This window comes from Macrobrachium rosenbergii, chromosome 3 (genome assembly GCF_040412425.1).
Source record: "Macrobrachium rosenbergii isolate ZJJX-2024 chromosome 3, ASM4041242v1, whole genome shotgun sequence".
In the NCBI taxonomy this organism is placed as follows: Eukaryota; Metazoa; Arthropoda; class Malacostraca; order Decapoda; family Palaemonidae; genus Macrobrachium; species Macrobrachium rosenbergii.
Genome location: NC_089743.1, coordinates 7,924,804 through 7,948,946, shown reverse-complemented (window position 1 = coordinate 7,948,946; position 24,143 = coordinate 7,924,804). Strand labels below are relative to the sequence as shown.

Here is a 24,143-nt window from a genome sequence, read left to right as displayed (position 1 = left end):
CTGAACCACTCTAAGCTGGTGCAGAGACAAGGCAATTACTGTATACTGAGCAAAAGTTCAGTAAAAGATAAAAACTTCGGCAATCTAAACAGAGACCTAGACAACAAACTCCATCTAGCATGTCCAAAGCACTTGTCAGTCTCGAATGTGTCTCTTCATGAAAACCAAATCTTCAATCAAAGAGAGTTTAAGAGCCATTAAAGTGGCTGCATCATATGAGGAGGTTCTCTGCAACTTCAAAAAGCCAGAAGAATAGCGCAGGCAGACTTAAAAGAAGATTTGTGCGCCTGAGTATGAGAAAACTTACAAAATGAACTCTAATTGAAGGATAAAGCTTGGGTTCTCATTCTCCAAATACTGAATGAGCACCAAAATACTCAAAGACAACTGAGACCTATTCTAAACACAGCCTCTTTCCTCCACTAACTGAGGATAAAGTGAAGCATAACACTCCAGCAAACATCAACAAACTGAAGGAGATTCCTCCGATTCAAACTCTTCTTCTGCCAGAAGGACTACCCACAAAGAATCCGTGACCTGATGGAAGGGAGACAGGGATACGCAGCCTGAAGTCAGCTAAGCAGAAGAACATGAAGCGCCAAAAACACTGGGAAATGTTACGAGGCAGGGGGATGAGGAGTGACAACAATTCTCCCACCTTGCCCCAAAGTGACATAGCAGACTTGAGAGCATTCAAATATGATACATCCTTAGAAAGCTAAGTACAGTCAACCCTCGTTAGGACAGACTAATAGGGGAGCCAGGGTGTCCAGGGTGTCTGGTTTAACTTAGTATTTAAATACACTGTATTTTTATTTTTACAGAGAGTATGGATAATGAACCAATGGAGAAACATTTGAATTAAAGCTCATGGTAAAAGATGAAAAATGAAAAATGAAGAATAAAACATGATAAAAATGACAGAATTCAGCCACATATGTAGATATCTAGGCTGAGACATAAACACATAATTGTTAAGTAAAATGAAGTGGAGTCTCCAAAATGAAGAGTAAGATTTTTTTTCTTTTTTCATGTTTTTTTATTTTAGTTAGTTATTCATTACAGTTTATCATTATTTATATTAATATACTGTTAAATAAATGTGGGATGATTAAGATCATCAGTAATAAGATAGTGGGACAATTAAGACCATAAGTTCACTAACACATTTTGTTTTCAACAAAAACATTCCGTAAAATGCAAAAATATAGATGATCAAATGACTGTAATTCAACTTGTGAATTTTAACGATAAGTAAGACTATAAAATACATTTCATCATATCGATCTTGGAGAGGGTTGTTTTTTATTGTTACTGATGTCGTCAGCAGTTTGCAGTCATAAATCTGAGGATGGTCCGGGAATAGGATTTGCAAGTGATGATGCATCACCACAACAAACTGTTGTGGGATTTTTCATACCACTATATTAATTAAAAAAATTATTGTTAAATTCATGTTTTCAGGATGAAATAATTAAATAAAAAAATTATTGAGTAATTTTTGCCATCAGCAGTCAAATAATCACGATCATTGTAACGTTCAAACTTAGTGCTGTCACAACATGTCTTTAAAATAGAACAGAAGTAGAGGGCTGTCATTGGCTAGCAGATCTCCATGGCAACCAGCCAGACAATCAGGTTTTAGCTGTATTCTGTCTAAGAAAGAACTTTTGCTCAGAGAAGCTGACGATGACATAAGCACGTGTGTTTTGAATACAAAATGTAGTTTTTAATAGTTATGTATTTTACTGGTTACATGAAGAATAAAGCTAATTCCTTCTTATTACTTTGAGTGCAAAACTGTTGCGTCTGAGATTCTTCAGCAACAAAAAAAAATATATATATATATATATATATATTTTTTATGCTTCAGAAGATATTTACTAAAGCTGTGCTGATATACCTTTAAAACAAATATTATATATTTAATCTATATATATATATATATATATATATATTATATATACTCTGGATATATATATATATACTATATAATATATATATATGTGTATGTGTCATTTGCCACATAAACACAGATAGAATTACGCTGCACAGATATGTAACTGGCATATATCTCCTCTCTCTCTTTCATGTCATTTGCCAAGTAAACACAAGTATTGTTCAGTAAACACAGATAGAATTACGCAGCTTTTGTCTTGCAAACTGCAAGTATTGTTCAGTAACTCAGCTTTTGTCTAGGAAAATTTCTGCATTTAATGGCTATATGACCATATTTGCAACAGTTCTTGCATTGCATGGGTTTGGGAACATGAAGTCTTAGTTCCCTATTTAATCCCAATTTTTAATTTTCAAGGGCACGGTTTGGCCACTGAACTTTACTTTTTGCTATTTTGATTGATTTATTTTTGTCTTTCCTGCTTGGGACCTGATATATTTTGCAGTGTTCAACACTGTTGTATCTTTTCTGTGATGAATCTAAAAACATCAATTTGTTTTGTATTTCTTCTTCAAGATTTGGCAATACTGTGCATTGTACACTATTCATGGTATCATGCCTTGTAACGCTTATATCTATGTGCTCTATATATTTTTAATGTTCTGATAATTTTCTGACTGGATTCTGGTTATTGTTTCAATCAACCATTCCCTTTTTTTAATTTGTCTTATGCTCAGCTCTTGTGATGGGCATTGGTTCAACAAGTAATTTCCCAATTTTAATAAGGATATATCTTGGTCAGCTTGTAAATTCAAAAATTTTGAACAGTTTGATTCACCAAAGAGGGAATCAAAGTGAACCGATCTTGAGTCAGGTCTATATTTTCTTTTATTTATTCTTTTAGGCTCCAAAGGACCCATAGTTGAAAAATTAGTTGAAAAGTTTGAACTATTTTTTGTTCCTTTTTATGATGGAGACACAGGCACAGAAACATCTGGCTCAAAGTAAAATGGTTCCATTGTAACAATGCCAAGTCCTTTTTTTACAGGGCTATCCTTTTTCTCACATGGGTCATTAACTTTTGGAGAATTTTCAATCTCCAAGGTGGGTGCAGGGGTCATTATCTGTGCCAAAAGAGTATCATAAGAGGGCCAAGGGGTACTTCTCTTTATTCTTACTATTCATAAAGATCCAATAGAAAAAAAAAATAAATAAACCTGAAAACTTTAAAAAGATATCATTAGCCTTTCAAAGAGTTTATTCTTCCACTTATGGCACAAGTGAGAGCCAACACCCAAATGTCCACCCCCTACCCTTCCCCACAGGGGATGGCACAATACGATTAGAGTAGCCCAAGTGTTAAGCCAAACCTGCTCGCTAGGACAGAGAGTATTACAAGAATACAATTGTCCCCACCCTAATCGTTTTATGGGTAAACCAGATAGAATGCCGAAGTCCCATCCCCAGAGCCAGACGCCCCCTGGAATCCATGGCCTAGCCCCGCAGAATAGTTCCGCCCTTGAGATATCAATCTGATATCTCTCAGGTCCAAACATTATTCGGTACTCACTATTTAGCTTCAGATATCAACCCAATCCAAGCTATGATATCTTTTCCTATTTAACAGGCCCAATAAATTTTAGCAAAAGTGGAAAATTCCACAAAATTAGTCCACAGAAATGTGTAATATATATGCAACTCTTGGACTCAAACCCAGGAACAAATTCCTGGGGTTCAAGAGCGCCCCTCACCATGTCAAGGTGGTCCCACATCGCGGGGGGCCGGTGGCATGGGAAAGATACCTCAAACAGATTAAGCGCGAGGGAGGAAAGGCAAAGGAAGCCTTACCCTTGCTCCCCTCTTAGCAGAAAGCCAATCTTCAATCTCCTCGAGTGCCTTCCTAGAAGACAAGGAAAGAGCCATTGTGGGGAGCCTACGTCTGTCATCTGGATGGCTCCTCATCAGGAAGGTCAAAGCAGGCAAGACTGGGGGTAGCTGGAGCCAAAATACAGGTAGTGCTTAAGTTATGATAATTCACCTTATGATAATTTGATTTTACAATGGGGTTAGCAATTAATACTGATACGACAATATTTAGAAAATATTTTTAAATTTCACGCAGGTGCATGCAGCAGCGTACAATCAGGCAGCAAGAGACCAAGTTACAATAGACCAACTTCTTTTCCTCCATCTATCCCATCTTCTAGTTAAAAAAGTAAAAGAGAATGATAAAAGTAGCGTTAGTAACGTCATACCCTTGGGTAAGTGCGCACAGCCATAAACAACCGGACGAGAAACTGCCGTTTTGCTAATAACTGCATCTGATAAAACAGCTGTTTTGCTTGTATTTCAACCATCATATGGTAGTAAACAATTACCGTAGTTGTTACAAATGACATTAAATAGAATAGGACTGATATATTATACCCTTACTCTCTATGGAGAAAAGATCGGCAAGGAAACAGCAAGTTGTAGCTGAAGCTGAGAAAACAATGTTCAAGCTGCTAATGACTATATATAAATTATCGTGCATCAGCAGCATGGGTTAAACTCGACCATAAATAAAATTAGAGAAACATATTTTAATCAAAACTACTGGGCATGAAAGAACACATATTACTGCTGTTTTCACACCCATAACAGATAAATACTGTATATAAAAAGCTGTAGACATGATGAAATCAAGTGAAAACAGCTAACAGAATCTTGATTTTTTTAAAAAACAAACATTCATTAACTAGCCAAATTAATTTCACAACGAGACATATTTAAATATTTCGATTAAAAACACTTAATTGAAAATACCCTTGAAAAAATATCTAGAGATTCATTTACGCTAACTAGAACCAAGAAAAGCGCTAACTGATTAAATACAGCAATACAAATACTGAGTAATTGATTTCCAAACCAAAACATTGATTGAAACAATTTATAATACAAAAGCAATATGAGAATATTGTACGTACAATATTATTGGATACAGCTAATGCATAAGTTTTTAAAAGATCCCTGAAAAAGATGCATATTCGTTATGTTGATTTTTGTATAATACGATATTAATATGTGAACACTGAGTACAGTATAATGTAGGCTACAATGTACCGTGTATGTGTATGATATACCATAATTAGGTGACATTAATAATTACTATACCGAGTATACTTTATAGTGTAGGCTAGGCTATATTCGAGATACATTATTTCAACAAATGATGGGCTTTTTGGCATCATCGCATGATAATTTAGGTAGGAAAGCTCAAAAAATATTGAAGGAGAGCTGCATAGGCTAGAGACCCGCACTTGCCACTGAGCAGGAGACTGGTATTGAAGAGTTGACGCTGGGCACTTGGGAACTGGTGCCAGGCGTTTGGGAGCTGGTGCTGGGCGCTCGGAAGCAGGTGCCAGGCACTTGGCAACTGGTGCTGAGCGCTCGGGAGCTGGCGGCAGGTGCTTGGAAACTGGCGGCAGCCTCTCAGGAGCTGGCATCAGGCATTTGGGAGGAGATGGGTGCTTGGACGAAGACAAGGGTGCCTGAGAGGGATCACTGGGCACTTGGGAGCCAAATACTGGCACCCAACAGCAGGACACTCAAGAGAAATACTCCAGACTGTCCCGTGAGCTGCAGGAAGGTTGAGGGCCACGACCTGGCTCCTTAAACCGCTTACTGGGCAGCGGAGAAGAGCAGCCAGCATCGTCTGCTTGCCTCTTCAGTGGGTGAGATGAATCTAGAAAGAGCTTGTGGCGCTTACAAATGTGGCTGGAGTCCTGAGAGTCTCACAACAACTGGTGCACATCCAAGACGCCTTTTCAGCAGCTGTCTGTTGAAACCTGGGATATGAGTGCAACAGTTTCAACTGAGGGGAAAACTAACTGTGGACAAACCCCACCAGCCTCCCTTGGACTTCTGGCATGCCTTCTCCCAGGTTCAGGGAGTAGGACAGAGACCTTTGTCTAGGAGAATCAGCAGGACAAGAAGCCACCTCCTCCACTTGCATAACACTGTCTCCTGTCAAGACGCCTTTCCAGTGGCTATCTGCTGACTACCTGGGAACACGCAAAGGTTCGACTGTGGGGGCAGCTACCCGTGGGCCAACCCCACCAGCCTCCATTGGACTTAGGGTATGTCTTCTCCCAGGTTCAGGGGAGCAGGACAGTGACCTTCATCTAGGAGAACCGGCAAGACAAGTAGCCACCTCCTCCACTTCACTGTATTCATTATTGGGTTAAATTTCTTGTTAAACCTAGACTCAAGACTGGCAATGGCAAGGGTCGGAGGCAAGGGAGCCAGGCACTGGGGAAGGTGGATTAAAAGTAGGAGGGGTAGTAGCTGGAGAAAAAGTGGGAAGGGGGAAAAGGAATAGCAGAGTTATCTTCTAACCTAGACTTAGGTATAGATTCTAGGCTAAGAGAAGCATGTTTCTCGGCGCTAGGGGTCGATTCTTCTTCTTCTTATCACTTACTTGTCTTGATGAGATTTAAGTACCTTCCACTTATGCTCATCTGGTGCCGGGCGCTTGAGAGCGGGTGCCAGGTGGTCAGGAGCTGGCGGCAGGCACTCGAGCCAAACATTATATTCAGCATAAGTTCTCTCCTTACTACATTACTGCCCCCTACACTTACTGCAAATTATATTATGAATTGATCAATTGGGTTTGGCAACCTTCACTACAGTAGCAAAAACTAGATGATCTTGAATCAAACATAATAACAAAAACTAGAAAAACTGATCATGAAAGCTATCAAAGCTTGAAGGCTACTCAAAATAAGCAATACAGTATTCACTGAAATCCAGTTATTCAACTGAAAACCAATGAACAAAAGCTGCTGCAAACCCCCAGTGTTTACTCAAGAGCCACCAGAAACAGAATGAGGTTTTCTGCTAAGTTGTTTCCAGTACTCCTGTTAGGGGGCGGGGCTTGTCATTTATACTAAACAATTGAAGTGCTACTGTGATTTTTTAAATAAAGGGGTGCCGTGCCAAATTAGAAACTATAGCTATGTAATTACTTGGTAAGTCACTTATATGAAAAGATACTTACAAACACATTAAAGGATTTGGGCAGCTAGATGTGAAAAAATTCCTGGGGTTGGTGCATGGAAGTGCTATGCAGTACCAGATATATATGCTGCTTCTGTAATGGCTCACCAGTATTTTGCACAATACAAAATTACATATTCATAGTTCTTTTGTTTGGAATATTTAATAACTCGAGTCTTTCAGAAAAAATTCTACAAGGGACATTAAGAAAATTATTCATAAAGGGATGGCTAAAAAACAAAACAGTAAGGGTGTATTATTTAAAATAAACAAAATAAAAAAAACCTGTTTTACTTACGCGTCTTCCACCTCAATACCCATATTAAGGGCCGTTTTGTGTACCCACTTCGAGTAATGCTCTAATACAGTAAAGTCTTGGCTTTTCATCTGAACATTTAGGAGAGGGTATTCAGGAATTTCTGCTACTGTTACCTGTAACAAAAGGCAGCTATGAAAATAATGAATTGAATTTCTTTTGACCCTACACTCCAAACCACAAAATCTGTTTATGCTTCTGTATCAGAACCTTTTACAGTACATATATACAATAAAGTTCATTTATATCATACAGGCTTGTAAAGGATTCAGGGTTATAACAAATGAAAGTGAATTCCCCAGTCCCAACTCAAATAAATGAACTTAAAATTCTAGGTATGTAATGAATTATTATGAAATCAGGCATATAACGAACTACTGTATTGTGTACGTCCAGGTGACAGTTTTATTAGTAAAAAATACCCGTTGTAACTAAGTGATAATTTTATTGTTAAACATCAAACAACTGTTGTCCCAGTGAAGCAGAGGAAGAAGAACAAGTCATATCAGACTGAGAATCACTCCAACTTATCGCAAAACTCCAGTGGAAACTTGCAACAAAGCAAGACGTCACTGACAGCATGTTCAACAGTCTGCCTGACATGGAGACATTTTTCAGAAATGCATCACTTCCTCATTAGTATACAAGTCCGAAGCTGACCTTTTACAGTGAAAACTTTTTTCAACCATTTAGTGTTTGTTTTTTTATTTAATGTGTAATCAAAATGTTTTAAATTAATATGCTGTTACTTCCTCATTTAAAGGTTTTAAATACAGAAAAACTACAAACATAGCTTTCATTTTGTTTTAAACATTAAAATACATATCCAGTTCTTAAACTAACAATGACATTTATTGAAATGTATTAGAAATCTTGATACACTTAGGAGGATTGACACTTTATTGTCTGGATTTCATTCTGTATCACAACAGGAGGGGTAATCCAATCATTTCAAGTATCTCCTTTTACAACAAATGATGCCTATAACGAATTGCAGACGACAGTCCCCTGGAATTCGCTATAAACTAACTTTACTGTATAATATAGGTAATATGAAACATGAGTAAATGTGTTCAAAATTAAAACGTGATGTTGATAATGGATAACTGACCACTTCTTACCTAACACTTGTATGCCTATGTGCTTTATGTATGTTCCAATGAGAGACATACATCAAATGGAATAAAGCAAATTTGTTTTGCAACCCATAAAACCTGCATCAACAACTTGAGCAACACATAATAATATTTATAGTACAAAGTAAACAGTGTTCACAGTCATTTTTCTGTGGAACAATGATGGATAACAACCTCAAACAATTAGATCACAAACATCCTCTTCAGGTCCATGTCAACCCCTCATATGAGTTTTCTCCCCCTCATAAGACTGCCAAAGTACCTTTTCTAACTACCATAAGTTAACACAATCAACAAACCTCCTCTAGTGAGGAACCAATATGCATGTGTTGAGAAGCAGGGGTGAAGGTCATTGCACTCTCCCCACACACTGGGAGAGTGCTCTGCTTCTGTACCCAATCCCTGTATTTACAGGTGAATGAACGCATGCATGAACACTGCCAAGCAATCCTGGAGGTGGTGTGTCCACATATGGATGTGTCATCAACCAACCCACCATTGGCAAGTACATGATCCAAGGACTGAGCACGCATCAAATGAGTAGACAGGTTTGTCTCAAGCAGATGTACTTCCAACGACGCACACGAGGAGAATTACCTGCACACAGTGGTCTATCAGCCAGATACACACAGGGTTGCACAGGACCTACCCTGTGTGTTTCCTAAGGAACACATGAAGGAGATAGCCCCACTGCTTGCACATGCAATGTTCAAAAACCAGAAGTGCAGACAGCAGGTCATATAAGCTCAACCATGTGTGCTTACAACAACCCACTGGTCTACAGACCAGGTATGCTTAGGGTTGCACAAGCCCAGCCAAGTACGTCTCCAAAGAGACACTGGAAGAAGAGTTTACCCAACTGCTTGCACAGGCCCAGTCCAGAGACCAGAAAACAGCAGACAGTAAGCAGTGCTAGTTCAACCAGGTGTACCTCCCAGGAAGCACAAAAGTAAGAGCCAACACTGCTACCTACATGAAATAGTTGGCTTAATGCTCATATCTAGGAGAGCCAGAAGCTAGTTAATCATCTGTATGTGTCTGAGAGCTCCCTCTACCAACCATGAGACTGGAAAGACAGCTTGGTCAAAGCACATCAGGACCTCTTGTGAAAGGTCAAATAGAATTCCCATTCTTTCCCCCATAGGAGGAGGGTGAAGGAGAAGAGGAGGAAAAGCTCGATAACATTGAGGAAGAAGAGGAAGTTGCAATAGTCATTGCTCTTCCAAGGGAAAGAAGACTGCTACTGGAAACTCTGCATGAGCTCCTAGTAGTTACAGTAACAGTAGGTGTAGCAGGAAACGTTGTAAGGGTACAGTAACAGCAGACTTCGCAGTCATCGTAATATGAATAAGAGTACGATTCCCCATCTCCTGCAATTCCCACCTTTTGCCTGGAAGGGAGGACTTCGGCAGCATGGAGGAAGTGGTAGGCTCACACTTGAAGGCTACTCCTACCAAGTGCCTCCCAACAGCAGTAAAATCCCTACTACAAAGCAACAGTGCTGAAACTGAAAGGAAAAATAAGTATTAAACAATGGGGAACCACCAAAGAAAAAACAGGGGGAAGAAGGTTCCACTCCTTCATACCCTTGAAAACACACTTTCAAAACAAAAAACTTAGACTGAAATCTAAGCTTATATTGCAGTAGATCATCAGAATCAGCAGTTGACACATAATTCAGCAGCAAATTTAACACTTCAAACGGTCACTTACACTGCTCTAAAAGAGTTGAAGGTAGCATAGATGACCATTCATCTAACCAAATGGTCTTTGAGGGAATGTAAGCCAAGTGGTAGGTGGTACATTCCTCTGTCCACGGACTTGGCTTGGTTTCATGGTTGACTGCTCTCTAAGAAAGTCTTTTATATATGTGCATGAAGGGACACCCTTTCTCATGTTAGAGGACACTGAAGCCTATCTTCTTTGTCTTCCTTTTAAAATTTTACTGATTCTAATAAAGAAGACATGATGAACTGCATATTTTTGACAAAATGTACCATTTTCATATATGCTTCTCTCTTATTCCTATGTCTGATATATACTTTCATAACTTTAAGTCTGATATATACAGTGATAAAAAAAAAAAAAAGCGACGACTCTATATATTACTGTAATAAGCGTTCGGACTTTTCTTGCGATTTCCGCCCAGAAGTATATATTTTCCCCAATTTATCGTTTCGCCTGGCAGCCTGTATTGTCTCGCTGTTACACCATGAGTTTCTAATGCACTTCAGTGATACTCAAGCTATCACAAAGGTCGGCTGTCATTGTATGCGCTCGTGCCCCATTCACGCTTTCACCAATTTGGCGCTCTTGCGCTAGCTAATGAATTATGGCTAAAACTTCCTTATCCTTGGTTGAGAAAGCAGAAATTGTGACCCTATGGAAAACTGGCAAGTCAATGTCAGCTATTGCAAAGAGAGCTGGGAATCTCTAAAAGCACCGTCTCATTGTGGTGCAACCGCTCCAAGACAGGAGACCTTGATTCATCACTGAAGCGGAAGAAAGGCTCAGGAGGCCACGAAAAACTACAAAAGAACGGATAACATTTAAAAAGGATTGTTATGGAACATCCATCAATGCCAGCCAAAATTTTGAAGTCTCAAAACCCTGATCTGCTTAGGAACGTATCTGAACGGACCGTGCAACATCGATTGCAGAAAGACCTTGGTCTCCCATGTCGTGTTGCAGCAAAGAAGCCACTCCTCACTAAGCCTATGAAAAAAAAAGGATGGCTTTTTGCAGAAAATATTTGAAGTGGACTGAAAAGGATTGGGAAAGGGTAGTTTTTAGCGATGAATCTAACTTCCACATTATTCATAGCGCTGGCAAGCCCCAAGGATCTAACCGCTATGCATCAAAATACACAGTCAAGACTGTGAAACATCCAGCTTATGTGATGGTATGGGGATGTTTCAGCGGATATGGGGGTAGTGGGGGATTATATTTTCTCCCAGAGAGCACGACAATGAATGGAGAGATTTATGAAAATGTCTTGGAAAATGAATTAGTCCCTTACAAGGAACTTTTGGGCATGCGTGTATTTATGCAAGATGGAGCACCTTGCCACCGATTTCACAAGGTCACAAACCTTCTTAAGGAATTTAATATTCAGAAATTGGACTGGCCAGGCAATTCACCAGATTTAAACCCAATTGAAAATTGCTGGGCATACATGAAACGGAAACTGAAGGCACTAGCAGATGAGAAAACGTCCCTCCCAAATTGAAGGATGCCATCCGTAAGTTTTGGTTTGAAGACATGGATGCACAATATTTCAAAGATTTAGCACATTCAATGCCAAGAAGGTTAAAAGCTGTACTTAAAAATAATGGAGAAATGTCTAAGTATTGAAAAAATATAAGTGAACTAAAATTTTCCCTTTTATTTTCCTTTTTTATATCATTGCTATGATTTGTTTACAAATGTAGTGGGCGTATGTACTTTCATAACTTAAACCTGGCAACTGTTACACTCAGAGCAGCAAACATCCGTGTCACATACTTTACCAATTCATGTTAGTCATTAAGTGTGCCCATCATGCTGAGTGAGACTAAGTATGACCATTCAAGCAATACGATAGATGCAAAAATTGTCAATGTGACAAAGATATCCTACATAAAACAAAGGCAGAGTTACAGTGCCAATTATATTTAAAGGACAGTAGGGGATCTAACCTCCAGCTAAGTAACAAAATTTGCTAGGTAACAAAGACCGGCATATAGCCTACAAGATACCCTGGGACTAACTTTAATCACTCATAATGTATAGCAATTCTGTATAATGTACAGCAGTTCTATATAAGTACTTATAGCCTATTATCATTAAATTTAAAATATTACTATATTTACCACTCAATATCCGAAATACAGTACATCTGCAAAATAAATTGTCTCTAAAAATATAGTATTTGCAATACAGCCTAAAATCTACCTACTTAAGAAATGCATGTGTACATTGAAACACATATGCAGACTCCACTACATTATATAATGCAAAATACCAAACCTTACTAATTACCCCACACAATTATTTTTTTTTATCTGACCTTGAAAACAACAAAATATAAACAATTATATTTCAAATAATATTTGATAAATGAATGGAAACTTTTGTGGAATCCTACTTGAGGACAACACTGTGAAGCATAGTGATTCACCAATTTACTATAGTTGTGACGACTCAGGACATTTCAGTCCAAGTCAGAATTACTAAATTCCATTGGTATGTAAGGTAGTAAACAGTGATGTTTCAAACTCATGGAGTGGGGAAGTGGTTGGCTTGGAAAACTGCACTTCTTTTAACAATGAATTCTTAAAATTTCTGAGCATGTGTTCACACAAAGAAATCACTTTCAAACATTCAAGAATTGTTTTTATATGTTCAAGTAACATTGATTTTCTATACTGTAGCACACATGAGTGTAATTAAACTTACCTTAACCACAAACCTTAGAATTTCGGAGCACATACTTGCAAAATGAAGCAAAGGAACTTAGTGCAATCACTTAACAGAAAATTCACTCAGCCCTTACAGGCCAGGCTAAAAATATACATTAACCCTTCGTTAGTACCCTCACTGCTTGAAACACTGTTAGTCTGGGGTATTTGAACACCCCAATCTTAAATTTCATGTCCTGTTCCTTATCATTACATGATGTTCATTATGTTTCTTTGTGAGTTTTTATAGTTACCAATAAGTAAAAAATCTAATTTGCTGATACTGAAGAATACTTTTGTATCAGATCAAATAAAATAGTTAAATTTCGATTTCAAATACCTTTACAGGGATAAGGAAATGAAAATATATATTAAACATATTTATTTTTTCATATCAACAAAGGCAATATCAATTAACAGTTATTAATACATATGAACTTGTATAAAAGAGCAGAAGAGTGAAAAATAACAGAATTGTTCTTATATTGAGTTGCCGTAAAAATTATAGTCAATGTATACATAGATTATTTTAGTCTGATTCATCTCCTGATTGGTCCCCTTCACATGCTGTGCAACTAACAGACAACTTGCTGTGATCATTGCAGACATGTTTACCACAACTTGTACACAATGTTTTGACTTTACGGTCACGTGACCTGTCACAAAATGCGCATCTTTTTTGCGCTTACGTAACATTTCTCGTGGTTGCAGCAGTTTCTGCACCTTTTGGCAACAATCTTCCAATTCCTGTTCTAAGGTCCTTTTTTAGACGTATGTTCTGCATTCTCCTCTTCAAATTATCCTCAATGAGTTGCATACTTATGCTCTTGATGAAAAATCTTCGTTTTAGTTTGTTCTCAGGCTTGTGACTGTATAAAACATATGCATTTATTGTTGAAACATTCAGCAGACAGTAAAAAACAGTCAAAGGCCAACGTCTGCTGTTTCTTGAGGTGTCATACTCTCCAGCCATTTGATCAACCATACCTACTCCACCTTTGGTAGCATTGTAGAAGGTGATAATATCTGGCTTCTTATCATCACCAGAGGTTGGATCGATTTTATCATCAAGATGCATACTACTGAGGAGAACAACATTTTTCTTTTTTTTAGTATCCGGGACATATGAAACAAGAGTAATCTTATTTGAAAACCCAAACATGCTGCTACGCCTACCCCTCTTCTTCACATCTAAGAATTCTAAAGGAATCTATTTATTCTTTCTAAGAGTTCCAACTGCAGTCAACTTATCTTCATCAAGTAATTTTCTTAAAAGTGGGTAAGTGGTATACCAGTTGTCAAATGTAACATTTAAGCCCTGATCCAGAGATTTCAGAGATAAGTCTTGTAACTACACTAATTGATGAGTTATCTACCTTGAATGGGCCATCAGGTTGTTTGCCAGCATATATTTCCATTTTACAAACATAGTAAGTTTTAGCATCAGCCAATGCCTGTATTTTTATTCCATATTTAGCTGGTTTATTTGGGATGTATTGTCTAAATGGACATTTTCCTCGGAAAGCTATAAGCATCTCGTCAATGGTTACAAATGATGGAGTATAGTTCTTCAGACAGTTTTCAACAAATATACTAAAAAGTTCTCTTATTGGGGCTAGTTTATCAAATTCCCTTCTAGCAAGTCGTGTTGCTTTATCATCAATCGCAAACAACATAAAAGAAAACGGAAACGATGCAGTGACATTGTCAATCTAAATATCTCAACACCAGTGCCATCGGGATTCCATAGATCATCAAGGTTCATTCTGTTGCTATGATATATTCCTGCTAAGAGAACTAAACCAAGAAATGCTTTCATTTCCGTTATATCACTGTCTCTTGCTTTAGTTGATTGCTTATAATTCAGCCTTTTTTCTTGAATAACAATATTAGTCTTCTGAACCAATAGATCAATTATTTCTGGAGATATGAAGAGTCCCCAAAAATCAATAGGTGTCTTAGCATTCAGTGCTAGTCCTTTTGGTCCTGGTCTCTCTCGGATAATATTATGAGGCTGAGTGCGAGATGCTGTTTTGGGTACCTTTTCTTGCCACCATGTATTCTTATCTTTCCCAAGCCATCCACCACATCTTGGCACTTTCTTGGGGGGTTCATCTTGTAGATCATCAGAATCAGTTTCATGGCAATCAAAATCAGAAACAACTTCATCCTCTTCCACTAAATCTGATTCCCCTTCACTGTCATCATCAGGTTCACTTGGATTATCACATTCTTCCAACATCCTTTGTATCCTTTCAATATCTTTTTCATAGTCATCCATGCTGTATATCACAAAATAAAAAAAAGTTAAAAGTTCTTATTGCTTTGAAAAGTAATATTCCTACAATACACAAATACAATGGAAAGGGAAAACTAATGACTAGATATGGAATTGTTTTGAAGTATATTCATCAAGGATCATGAAGTAAGGAAGTTCAAGTTTCCTAGGTAAACATAACGCCGAAATCCAGAAAACTAATGAATGGCATGCTTAGTACCATGGGGTGATGTCACACCCCAAACCACAATAAATGTTTATATCCCTAACTGTGTAAGGAATGGGATTATGAAATTCTCAGTAATTTATCTTCTCACTTATTTAGGAAGGTACTTGGGAGATAGACCATGTCAGTATATCCAACTCAAAATTATAATAAAAAAAAAATTGTGGGGTGTCCAACAACCCCAGGGTACTAACGAAGGGTTAACAATACCCCTAAACTGGGCAAACTTCATGGTCAGCCAATTTAACAAATAAAAAAATAAAAAAAAACTGGAAAAACAAAGATATGCAAATGCACATGGTGTAGAAACAAATTTTTTTTTCTAAAATACTTTCTCTACCTTGAATGGGAAGTTGAAAGAAAATATTTCCAACCCAGTGCAAGGCCTCTTTTCCAAGACACTCATAAGAATATGACAATTTTTGTAAGTTAGACATGTTCTTTCTAATATACTGTTTTACTTCAATTTGCAAAATTACCATACAGCTCACATAATATAAAAAAAATTAGAACTAAAATCAGCAACAATCCCCGAGTATATCTATGGGCAAATATTTACTGAGATGTACTGGGATGGGGTGTGGATGCTACTGTTTGTTTACTTCTGTACTTTTATGTTTATATATATATATATATATATATATATATATATATATATATATATATATATATATATATATATATATATATATATATATATATATATATATATATATATATATATATATACATACATACATACACACAATCCAATCCAACAGCATGGCATCCCCGGGACTGGGGAGCAACAGGGAGGCAAACGACGATTTCTCGATGTTGCGAAGAGGTCCACGGTTTGTCTCAAAGTTTCCAGAAATCGTTACATACGAGGGAGTCCTGAGTCCACTCCATCGGCAACACCTGATTGCAGTGATTCAAATCGTCTGCAAGGACATTCATTTTTCCCCGCAAGAAGCAAGTAATAATCTTCACCTGGTACTGATCTCCCAGAGGAGGTCTTTCGCCGATGTAGAGAGAGGAGTAGGTGCCCCCCTTGTTTGCGGACATAAGACAGTGTCGTGGTATTGTCCATGTAAACCGCTACCACTTTGCCAAAATTAAAGGAGAAAAGACCTGGAGACTCAGTCGTATGGCCCTTAGTTCCTTCACACAGATGTGGAGCTCTCTGATCTATAGGCCACATCCTTGAGATCTTCCAACTCCCTAGAAGGGCTCCCCAAACCTCCTGAAGCGTCAGAATAAAATTCTGGGTGCAACGGTAGAAGAGACTCCCCTCTCGAAGCCTTTCTATGGACAACCACCACCGAAGGTCCATCTTGGTCTCTGAGGAGATGGGGGGAAAAGGAAGGAGTCTGGTTGGGTTTTCCCACTCCAGCACGCTTTAGATAAAACTGAAGAGGCCTCATGTGAAGCATGCCCCTCTTTACGAACGGTTCTACTGCGGCCCAGGTCCCTAGCAGACTCTTCCACTGAAGAACTGAGCAGGTCCAAGGCGAGCAAAGCAGCCAATCGTCAAGACAGAGACAAACGTTGACATTGGGAAGGCAAAGCCATTTCCCAAGAGGAGCTAGGATTCGAGTGAACACTTGTGGGGCAGTGGACAAGCCAAAGCACAAGGCTCGAAACTGGAGAACTTTGCCCCGATAAACAAGGTGCAGGAACTTTCTTGAATCTGGATATATTGGGACATGGTAAAAAGGGTGTCCTGCATGCCCAGGGTAACGATCTAGTTGCCCCGATGGAGAGAAGACATAACCAACTGACTGGTTTCCATATGCAATTTGGTGTTCAGCACAAAATGATCCAGGAAGCTGACATCCAGAACTGGTCTCTAGTACCCCGATGACTTGGGGACCATGAAGAAACGGTATTAAAATCCCTCCGACTTGAGATCTAAAACCTCCTCTATTGCCCCTTTGCAAAGAAGGGACTCACTTCTTGAGAAAAAGCAGCAAGCTTCTAGGAGTGAGCCAAGAATGCAGTCAAGTTGATCAGCAACTTGGATAAGGGAGGTTTTTCATGGAAAGGGCTGGAAAATCCTTTCCTCAATACTTGGACTACCCAAAGTTCTGCCCCTCTGCGGCTCCATTCCTCCCAAAAGAGGTGTAGCTTTGCTCTGACAGGGGCGCGAAGGACTGTGTTCTCATTTCTTAGCAGCTGGTTTAACCCACGAGCGGCGGCGCGTATGCTGCTAAAATGCGACGCCTATTTCACTAATTTTTTTTTTTTCTCTTCGGAAATTTCCTTATCAGATTATTTTCATTAGTAATGTTTTATATACCATTGGAATCGCCAGAAAATGGCGATTATACGGCAATAAAAAAAATAAATTTTTTTTTAGTTAGAACATATATATATTGTGAAATGTAAAGGAAATTTTTTTTTATCCTTTTTTTCATTTTCAACTTTCTGTCGACCAAACACTTATACAGGTCATGCTTTTTCATCATTTCATAAATGAACAAGAGCTAAATTTATCTTAGAAGTTGGAGAAAAAAATTCAGGCATATATAACTAGTAGCTCAACAGGTATTAGACATTTAACGAAACCATCTCACACCGAGTTTCAAAAGAGAATCGTCCTCTTGCAATTAGTTGTTACAGCACTATCAACATTTCTATTACTAAGTGCCCTAATGAAAGTATATAGAACTTTTACTAACCTTATTTACATATATACACTATGTACATGTTTTCATCCTCTACTCATCTTCAGACTTCCGTTTTGGACGCCCTTGGCACGGAAGTAATGCTGCAACTGGTGCCAGCATCCCTCATGAATGCCAACATTGCATCCTGGGCACCAGTGCTTTGAACGCTTTGGGCAAACTGCACATAGTCTCAGTTTTGTGCCATCCAATCTTGCATATTTATGCTCTGGACCAAGCACTGATACGGGGTACGACGACCAGGTGAAAGGCTTGATTGACGGCTACCACCAGAAGCAGGAGATGTCGCACCTGAGAGTGAGCGGCTAGTAGATGGAGATGCTGGAATGAGAGGATAAAATCTTTCTTCGTTGCAGCACAAGCATGCAACAATCAAATGAAGGAATTCGCTTCTTTTCACTGGCTTATCAGTATTTTGCTGATACATTATATATGCATCCAAAACAGCGATATCCAGCAAGTTGGAGAAGATTTTTTCCAGTACCGTCTTGATGGTCTTTGCGCAGCATACTGGTGTAGCTTTTTGTCACTGAGATCTACTCCTCCCATACCGATGTTGTAGTCATTTATCACTTTTGGCTTTACCACTTCCCCATGCCTTTTTTGCAAAGTTATGTTTTCTGCATGAGCATAGGAGGACACCAGATACACAGGCTTCCGAGTAGCTTTTTCTTTGAACCCACACGTAAGAAGCTGACCTTTTCTCACATATAAAGGCTCTCCAACTTTCATTTTTCTTTCTTCAAGATTTGTGGCAGTCCCTTCGAGTTTATACGAATAGTGCCTGTCAGTGATGTTTTGTTCTCAAGCAATGCTTCGAGGTAATGGCACCTTTGTATAAAAATTGTCCGTCACCAAATGATAACCTTTATTCAAGAGCCGACTCTTTTCCATGATACTCATAACAACTGTATGAGACAATCCCTTTTCTGAACCGGAAGCATAGAAATCCCTGCCTGAGTACAAGTCAATATGAAAAACATAACCAGTATCTGCTTCACATAGCTCAAATTTCTTTATTCATTACCTACTGTGGCGTTTATTTGGCATATACTGAATATACGCAAATCTGTTTCGCATGCCAATCATACTTTCATCAATAGACACGGTCTCCTTTGGCTTGTAGTGTTTCTTGAATAATTCATTACAAGAATCCAAAAATGGGCGTATTTTATGCCATGGATCAAAGTTTGGATCACCTCGAGGTTTTACTTTTGAACTGTCACTAACATGGAAAAATCTACTAATAAGGAGAAAATCATCACGTGACATTGTCTCTGGAAAAAAAGGTATACGGGTTTCCCGACAGGTAGACCAATACTCTCTTTCATCCTTTACACGAATAAGTCCCATCAACAAATTCAATCCTAAATATTTTTTTATTTTGTCCTCAGTCACAGGGTTCCAGCGACGAAATCGGCTGCGCTTGTGAGAAGCAATCCATTCAGTTTTGGTTGCAAAGTCGTCAGCTGCATATTTGTTCGTTTGTTTTACAATATTATCAATGACATTGTCAGTCAGGAACAAATAAAGGTATTGAATGGGCTGGGAATTTCTTGGAGGCACACTAATTGGTCCTGTATGTCTTTCTGTAAAAACTAATTTCGTGCGAACTAATGTCTTCCGGCGGTAGGCTCGTGTCCAGACGGATGCATGATCATAATCACCGATATCAGTATCACTATCACTTTCAACATCATATTCCTCACTTACGCTATCACTTTCAGAACCCTGACTTATGTCAAAATCATTGTCACTAAGTGACCAATCACTATCACTTCTTTCATTCGCCATTATTATGTAATTATATCAATAAATCACATAAAAAAGTAAATTTCACGGCCGCCGTCATGCAAAGAAAAACCGCGAAACTGACCAAAAGTTGCGCAAAGCGTATTATCATCTCATTTAAAAAATTGAGGCATTGTGGCAATACTGTTTCTTATCTGTGTTCTGAATGGTTTACTTACCCTTATGACATCATAAAACCCCGCCTCCAACACCACCTGTTCTTGCCCGCGTGATTTGAAATTAAAGCATCGCTGAAATCGACGATCGCATTTTAGTAGCACATAAAGCGTCGATTTTAGCGACGCGCCGCCGTTCGTGGGTTAAACAAAGACATTTTGGTTGATCTAAATGGGGGCACATATCGGTCCGAGGTCTAGATTAAGGTCCATACTTTCCTCCTCGAAAGGGCTGCTGTAGAGGAGAAAAGGACTTGGTTGTTGTTGCAGGAGCTTGCTTAGGCCGCTTGGAAAACCGAGCCAGATGATCAGTTGTTGATTTCTTCTTAAGGTCAGAGGGGATCTCCTTAACAGTGTCTTGGGGCAAGAGATGGGATCTGCCTAAATGAGAGAACAAGAGCTGACTTCTGTGTTGCGGTGGCTTCTTTAATGGCAAAGGCACACCGCAGCTCTCACTTCTTCAAGATTCCCATCAAAAACAGGGAGGGGAGCTCAGAGGAACCATCCCTGCGCAAGACAATACTCCGAAGCAGTCAGAGGAGAAATCTTTGGCCAAGACCAGACAATCCTTGATTTTTCTAGCTAAAGCCCCCACCGTCCAATTGAGGAAGCAAAAAATTTCTAAAACCTTGAACAGATTCTTGGCAAGATGGTCCAGTTCGGGCAACAAGAAGGAAATCTTGGCTGTGGAGAACGCTGAACAACGAGTGGCGTCAACCAAATTGGAGAAAACCCACTGGGAGGCAGCAGAGACTCCCAAGGAGGGAGCTTCCCCAGTGGCGAAAAATCGATACTTTTTCTTGAGAAGTTTGGAAGGAGGGCTTTACCTTGGTCCCTCTTCATGGCCAGCCATTCATCCACTTCTCGAAAAACTTTCTTCGTGGAAAGCTTGGGGAAGCAAATGATGTCAGCAGTTTGTTTTCTCATAAGAAATGTCGAGGCTGGGGAAACGGGAGCAGCTGGCTCGAAGAAATCTGGAAAATTCACCAGAAAGAATCTTAGCAATGACAAATAAGCAGACGAAGGAGCAGTATCTTGTTCCAGTTCGTCCTCGTCCTCTTGGAAACGACAGTTTCTTTTTAAAAAGCATAAGTTCTTCAAGATGATACTTAATTGGGGCTAAAGGAGAATTTTCCTGAGCTGATGAAGAAGGAAGGTGCCGAGCGCACCACTTTTGATGTCGTGCGCCCAAATGTTGGCACCAAACACTCCACAGTTGGCGCCAAACGCTCCACAGTTGGTGCCGAGCGCCCAAATGTTGGTGCTGAACGCTCTACAATTGCCGCTGAACGCTCCAAACTTGGTGCCAAGCGGGCGCCAAGCGAGTCAAAATAGAGGAGCGCTACTAGCTGAGAGTGCGCTTAACAGACAACGACATGCGCTTACTTGAATTATCATGTTGCTCAAAGACAAAAATGGGCACTTGTAACTCGAAAGAGGTCCTGGACTATCCCATAAAGGCATGATGATGAGCAGAAGAAGCGGTAGTGGAGAAACGATGAAACTACAAGAAGGCTGACTAACACTAGTCTCCTTATATCTCTTGACTTAAGGAGGAGAGCTGTCTGCCACATTGAATTGTCTTTTCAAAGTCTGAGAGACAGAAGATCGATGCCGTTGACGCCTCGCATCCGGCAGTCTTCCAAATCCGACAACAGACGAGAAGCACTGAACATGACACCTTGTCAGTGGCGCTCTGTTGTTGCCTGGGACTGTGCAACAGGCTCGATGGAGGGGGCGACTGCCAGTGGACAAACCCCACTGGCCTCCCTTGAACCTCTGGTGTGTCTTCTCCCGGTGCAGGGGAGCAGGACAAGTGACCTTCGTCTAGGCGCACCAGGGGAAGGACAACCACCTCCTCAACACTGTCACTGGGTGCAATACTAACACTTGGTACAGTTTTTAACACAAAATCCCTGAAAGAGGAAGTTAATTTCATAACAGTATTGGCTAAGAATTTTCTTCAAGACTGGCAACAGCGTTAGGATCAGAAGCATGGGAACCTGGTAAAGAAATGTGGGGTACATGTATAGGAGGGCTAAGGATGGGAGACATAACATGAATCAATGGAGAAGAAACAGAGCTAGCTTCTACCATATCAGGAAAGAAGGAATCTCATGACTAGCTCTACTTTCAGCTCTAAGGGCCATCTTCATTTTCCTATCCCAGTATAAGTTGCCCAGATGGGATTTCAAGGTCTTCCCATAACTATCTTCCCAATCCTGACACTCTGGACATGTAAGCTCTCTGCTACAGTCCTGGCCCCTACACTTGCCACACTTAAGTGTGCAAATCGTACGCCACTTTAACAAGTCTAATTTTACACCACTAAATGCAATAACAAATGCTTGAAGTGCTGGAGTCTGACATATTTGTCTATCTTAGAAATAAAGTTAACTAACGATATTACCAAGATACAAAACGCCACCACAAAAAAAATTAGAAAATACTTCACCAAAAATACAGGACACAAAATCCAAAAAAGATGAAGCAGCGACTGCACAACAATATTGACATTAATCAGGAGCCAGCAGAAAACAAATTGAAGCTCTATGTTGAGTTGTACCTATCAGCCTTGAAAGTGGGCAGGACCCTGTCACCTACACTACTGAGGGCAGTGCAACTGCGAAATTTGAATTTCATTAGACTGCCGTGTAGAAAGCTAGTAGCTATGTAATTGCTTGGTAAGTCACTTATATAAAATTAAAAGAATGCACTGATAAAGAGCACAGGTTCCTTATGAGGTTGACAACTATCAATTGTGTGCAACAAGTTTTCTTTCCAACTGGACCCAAGCCTACCTGGCAGATTATTCCACTAAGTACAGAGGACATCTGCATAACTTAGTATGTGGAGCAGAAGGATATTCTTCTGGGGTGTGTTTAGACAACTGCTACTGAAGAAAATGTTAACTTAAAGTAATGGGTTTTCTGTTGTAACAAACGTAACGCTCAATACTATAACAAAGTCCACCTAGCTTTGCAGCTGAGCCCCACCAACTGGTTACATCACAAGAATTTTTTTTTTTGTTTTAATAGTAATAAAATTGATCTCACTGCAATCATTTACACATTCGGAGGGATGACATGCAGTGATTGCACTCTACAAAACTAAATATGCCTATGTTTAACTTAAAGTGACAGTATGATACGCTATACGAGTCATATTGGATGTAATTTGCCGAGAATATTCTTAATGACATTATCTCCCTTCGAGTAACATGATTATAAAAAATGACATAACCTGCAATGTCCAATGTCTTTATGACGTTTGGATTATGTGCCTATCTTATATTCAGCCATTTTATTGTGGTTCTTTGGTGGTTATTGCAGAATAAACATAGCACTATTCACAAAATAATGGTATAAAGAATTATCTGTCTAATCTGGTTAATTGAAATTTAGTAATTTGTTTTAATTAATCGAGAACTTTATGAATACAGTCTACACTAGAATATTCTCCTGCAGAGAGAGAGAGAGAGAGAGAGAGAGAGAGAGAGAGAGAGAGAGAGAGAGAGAGAGAGAGAGAGAGAGAGAGAGAGAGAGAGAGAGAGAGAGAATTTCCTGACTCATGTATCCTTTTGTTCTTTTGTCCAACAGGGTAATCTACAGGAATGCCCCCAAAATCAAGTGATTCATGGGCTACTCACAGACTGGTTTGGATCATCTCATACATAACTTTTTCAGGTATCATTTCTTTTTTTCTTATTTTGTTAAGTATCTTATGATGCCTTCCTACCATAGCCTTCATTTTCATAGAAATGCTATGGCAGCCTTATATTTACTCATCATAGTAATATCATATGTTATCGTTTTTGTAAACATATTTTCAATATATAGTTCACTGAGAGCAGTTTGACAGTTGTGTGTAAGGCTGAGACAGTTCTACAATTGATGTGCGTGTGCCGTTGGCTATGTATCTGCAAGTTTTGCTTTTATTCTCTGGTATAAATGGCGTTACAATTACTAGGGCCATTCACGTATGTATGTGTATGTGCACTTGCTTCTACGTGTACATTCCACTTATGCATATACAGTACATTACATATCGTGGAGTTGAAACTACCAAATTAATTCAAATCTATCTATTTCCGACGAAGAAAATTATTTGTGATAAGAAATTGCCATGTAGGCCCATGCCCTGTCATTGTCCCAAAATATAAGAATTTGTTGTGTACG

General features: G+C 39.1%; 1 protein-coding gene across 3 annotated transcripts in view; it reads right to left on the bottom strand.

The window, feature by feature from the left end:
- Nucleotides 1–24,143, bottom strand: part of mRpL48 (mitochondrial ribosomal protein L48) — a 74,562-nt gene that overhangs the window by 25,582 nt on the left and 24,837 nt on the right. For all 3 annotated transcript variants that reach the window (XM_067127124.1, XM_067127136.1, XM_067127129.1), the window contains exon 3: nt 7,233–7,366. In XM_067127124.1, the coding sequence (XP_066983225.1) occupies nt 7,233–7,366 (134 nt within the window). The remainder of the gene's footprint in view (nt 1–7,232; nt 7,367–24,143) is intronic.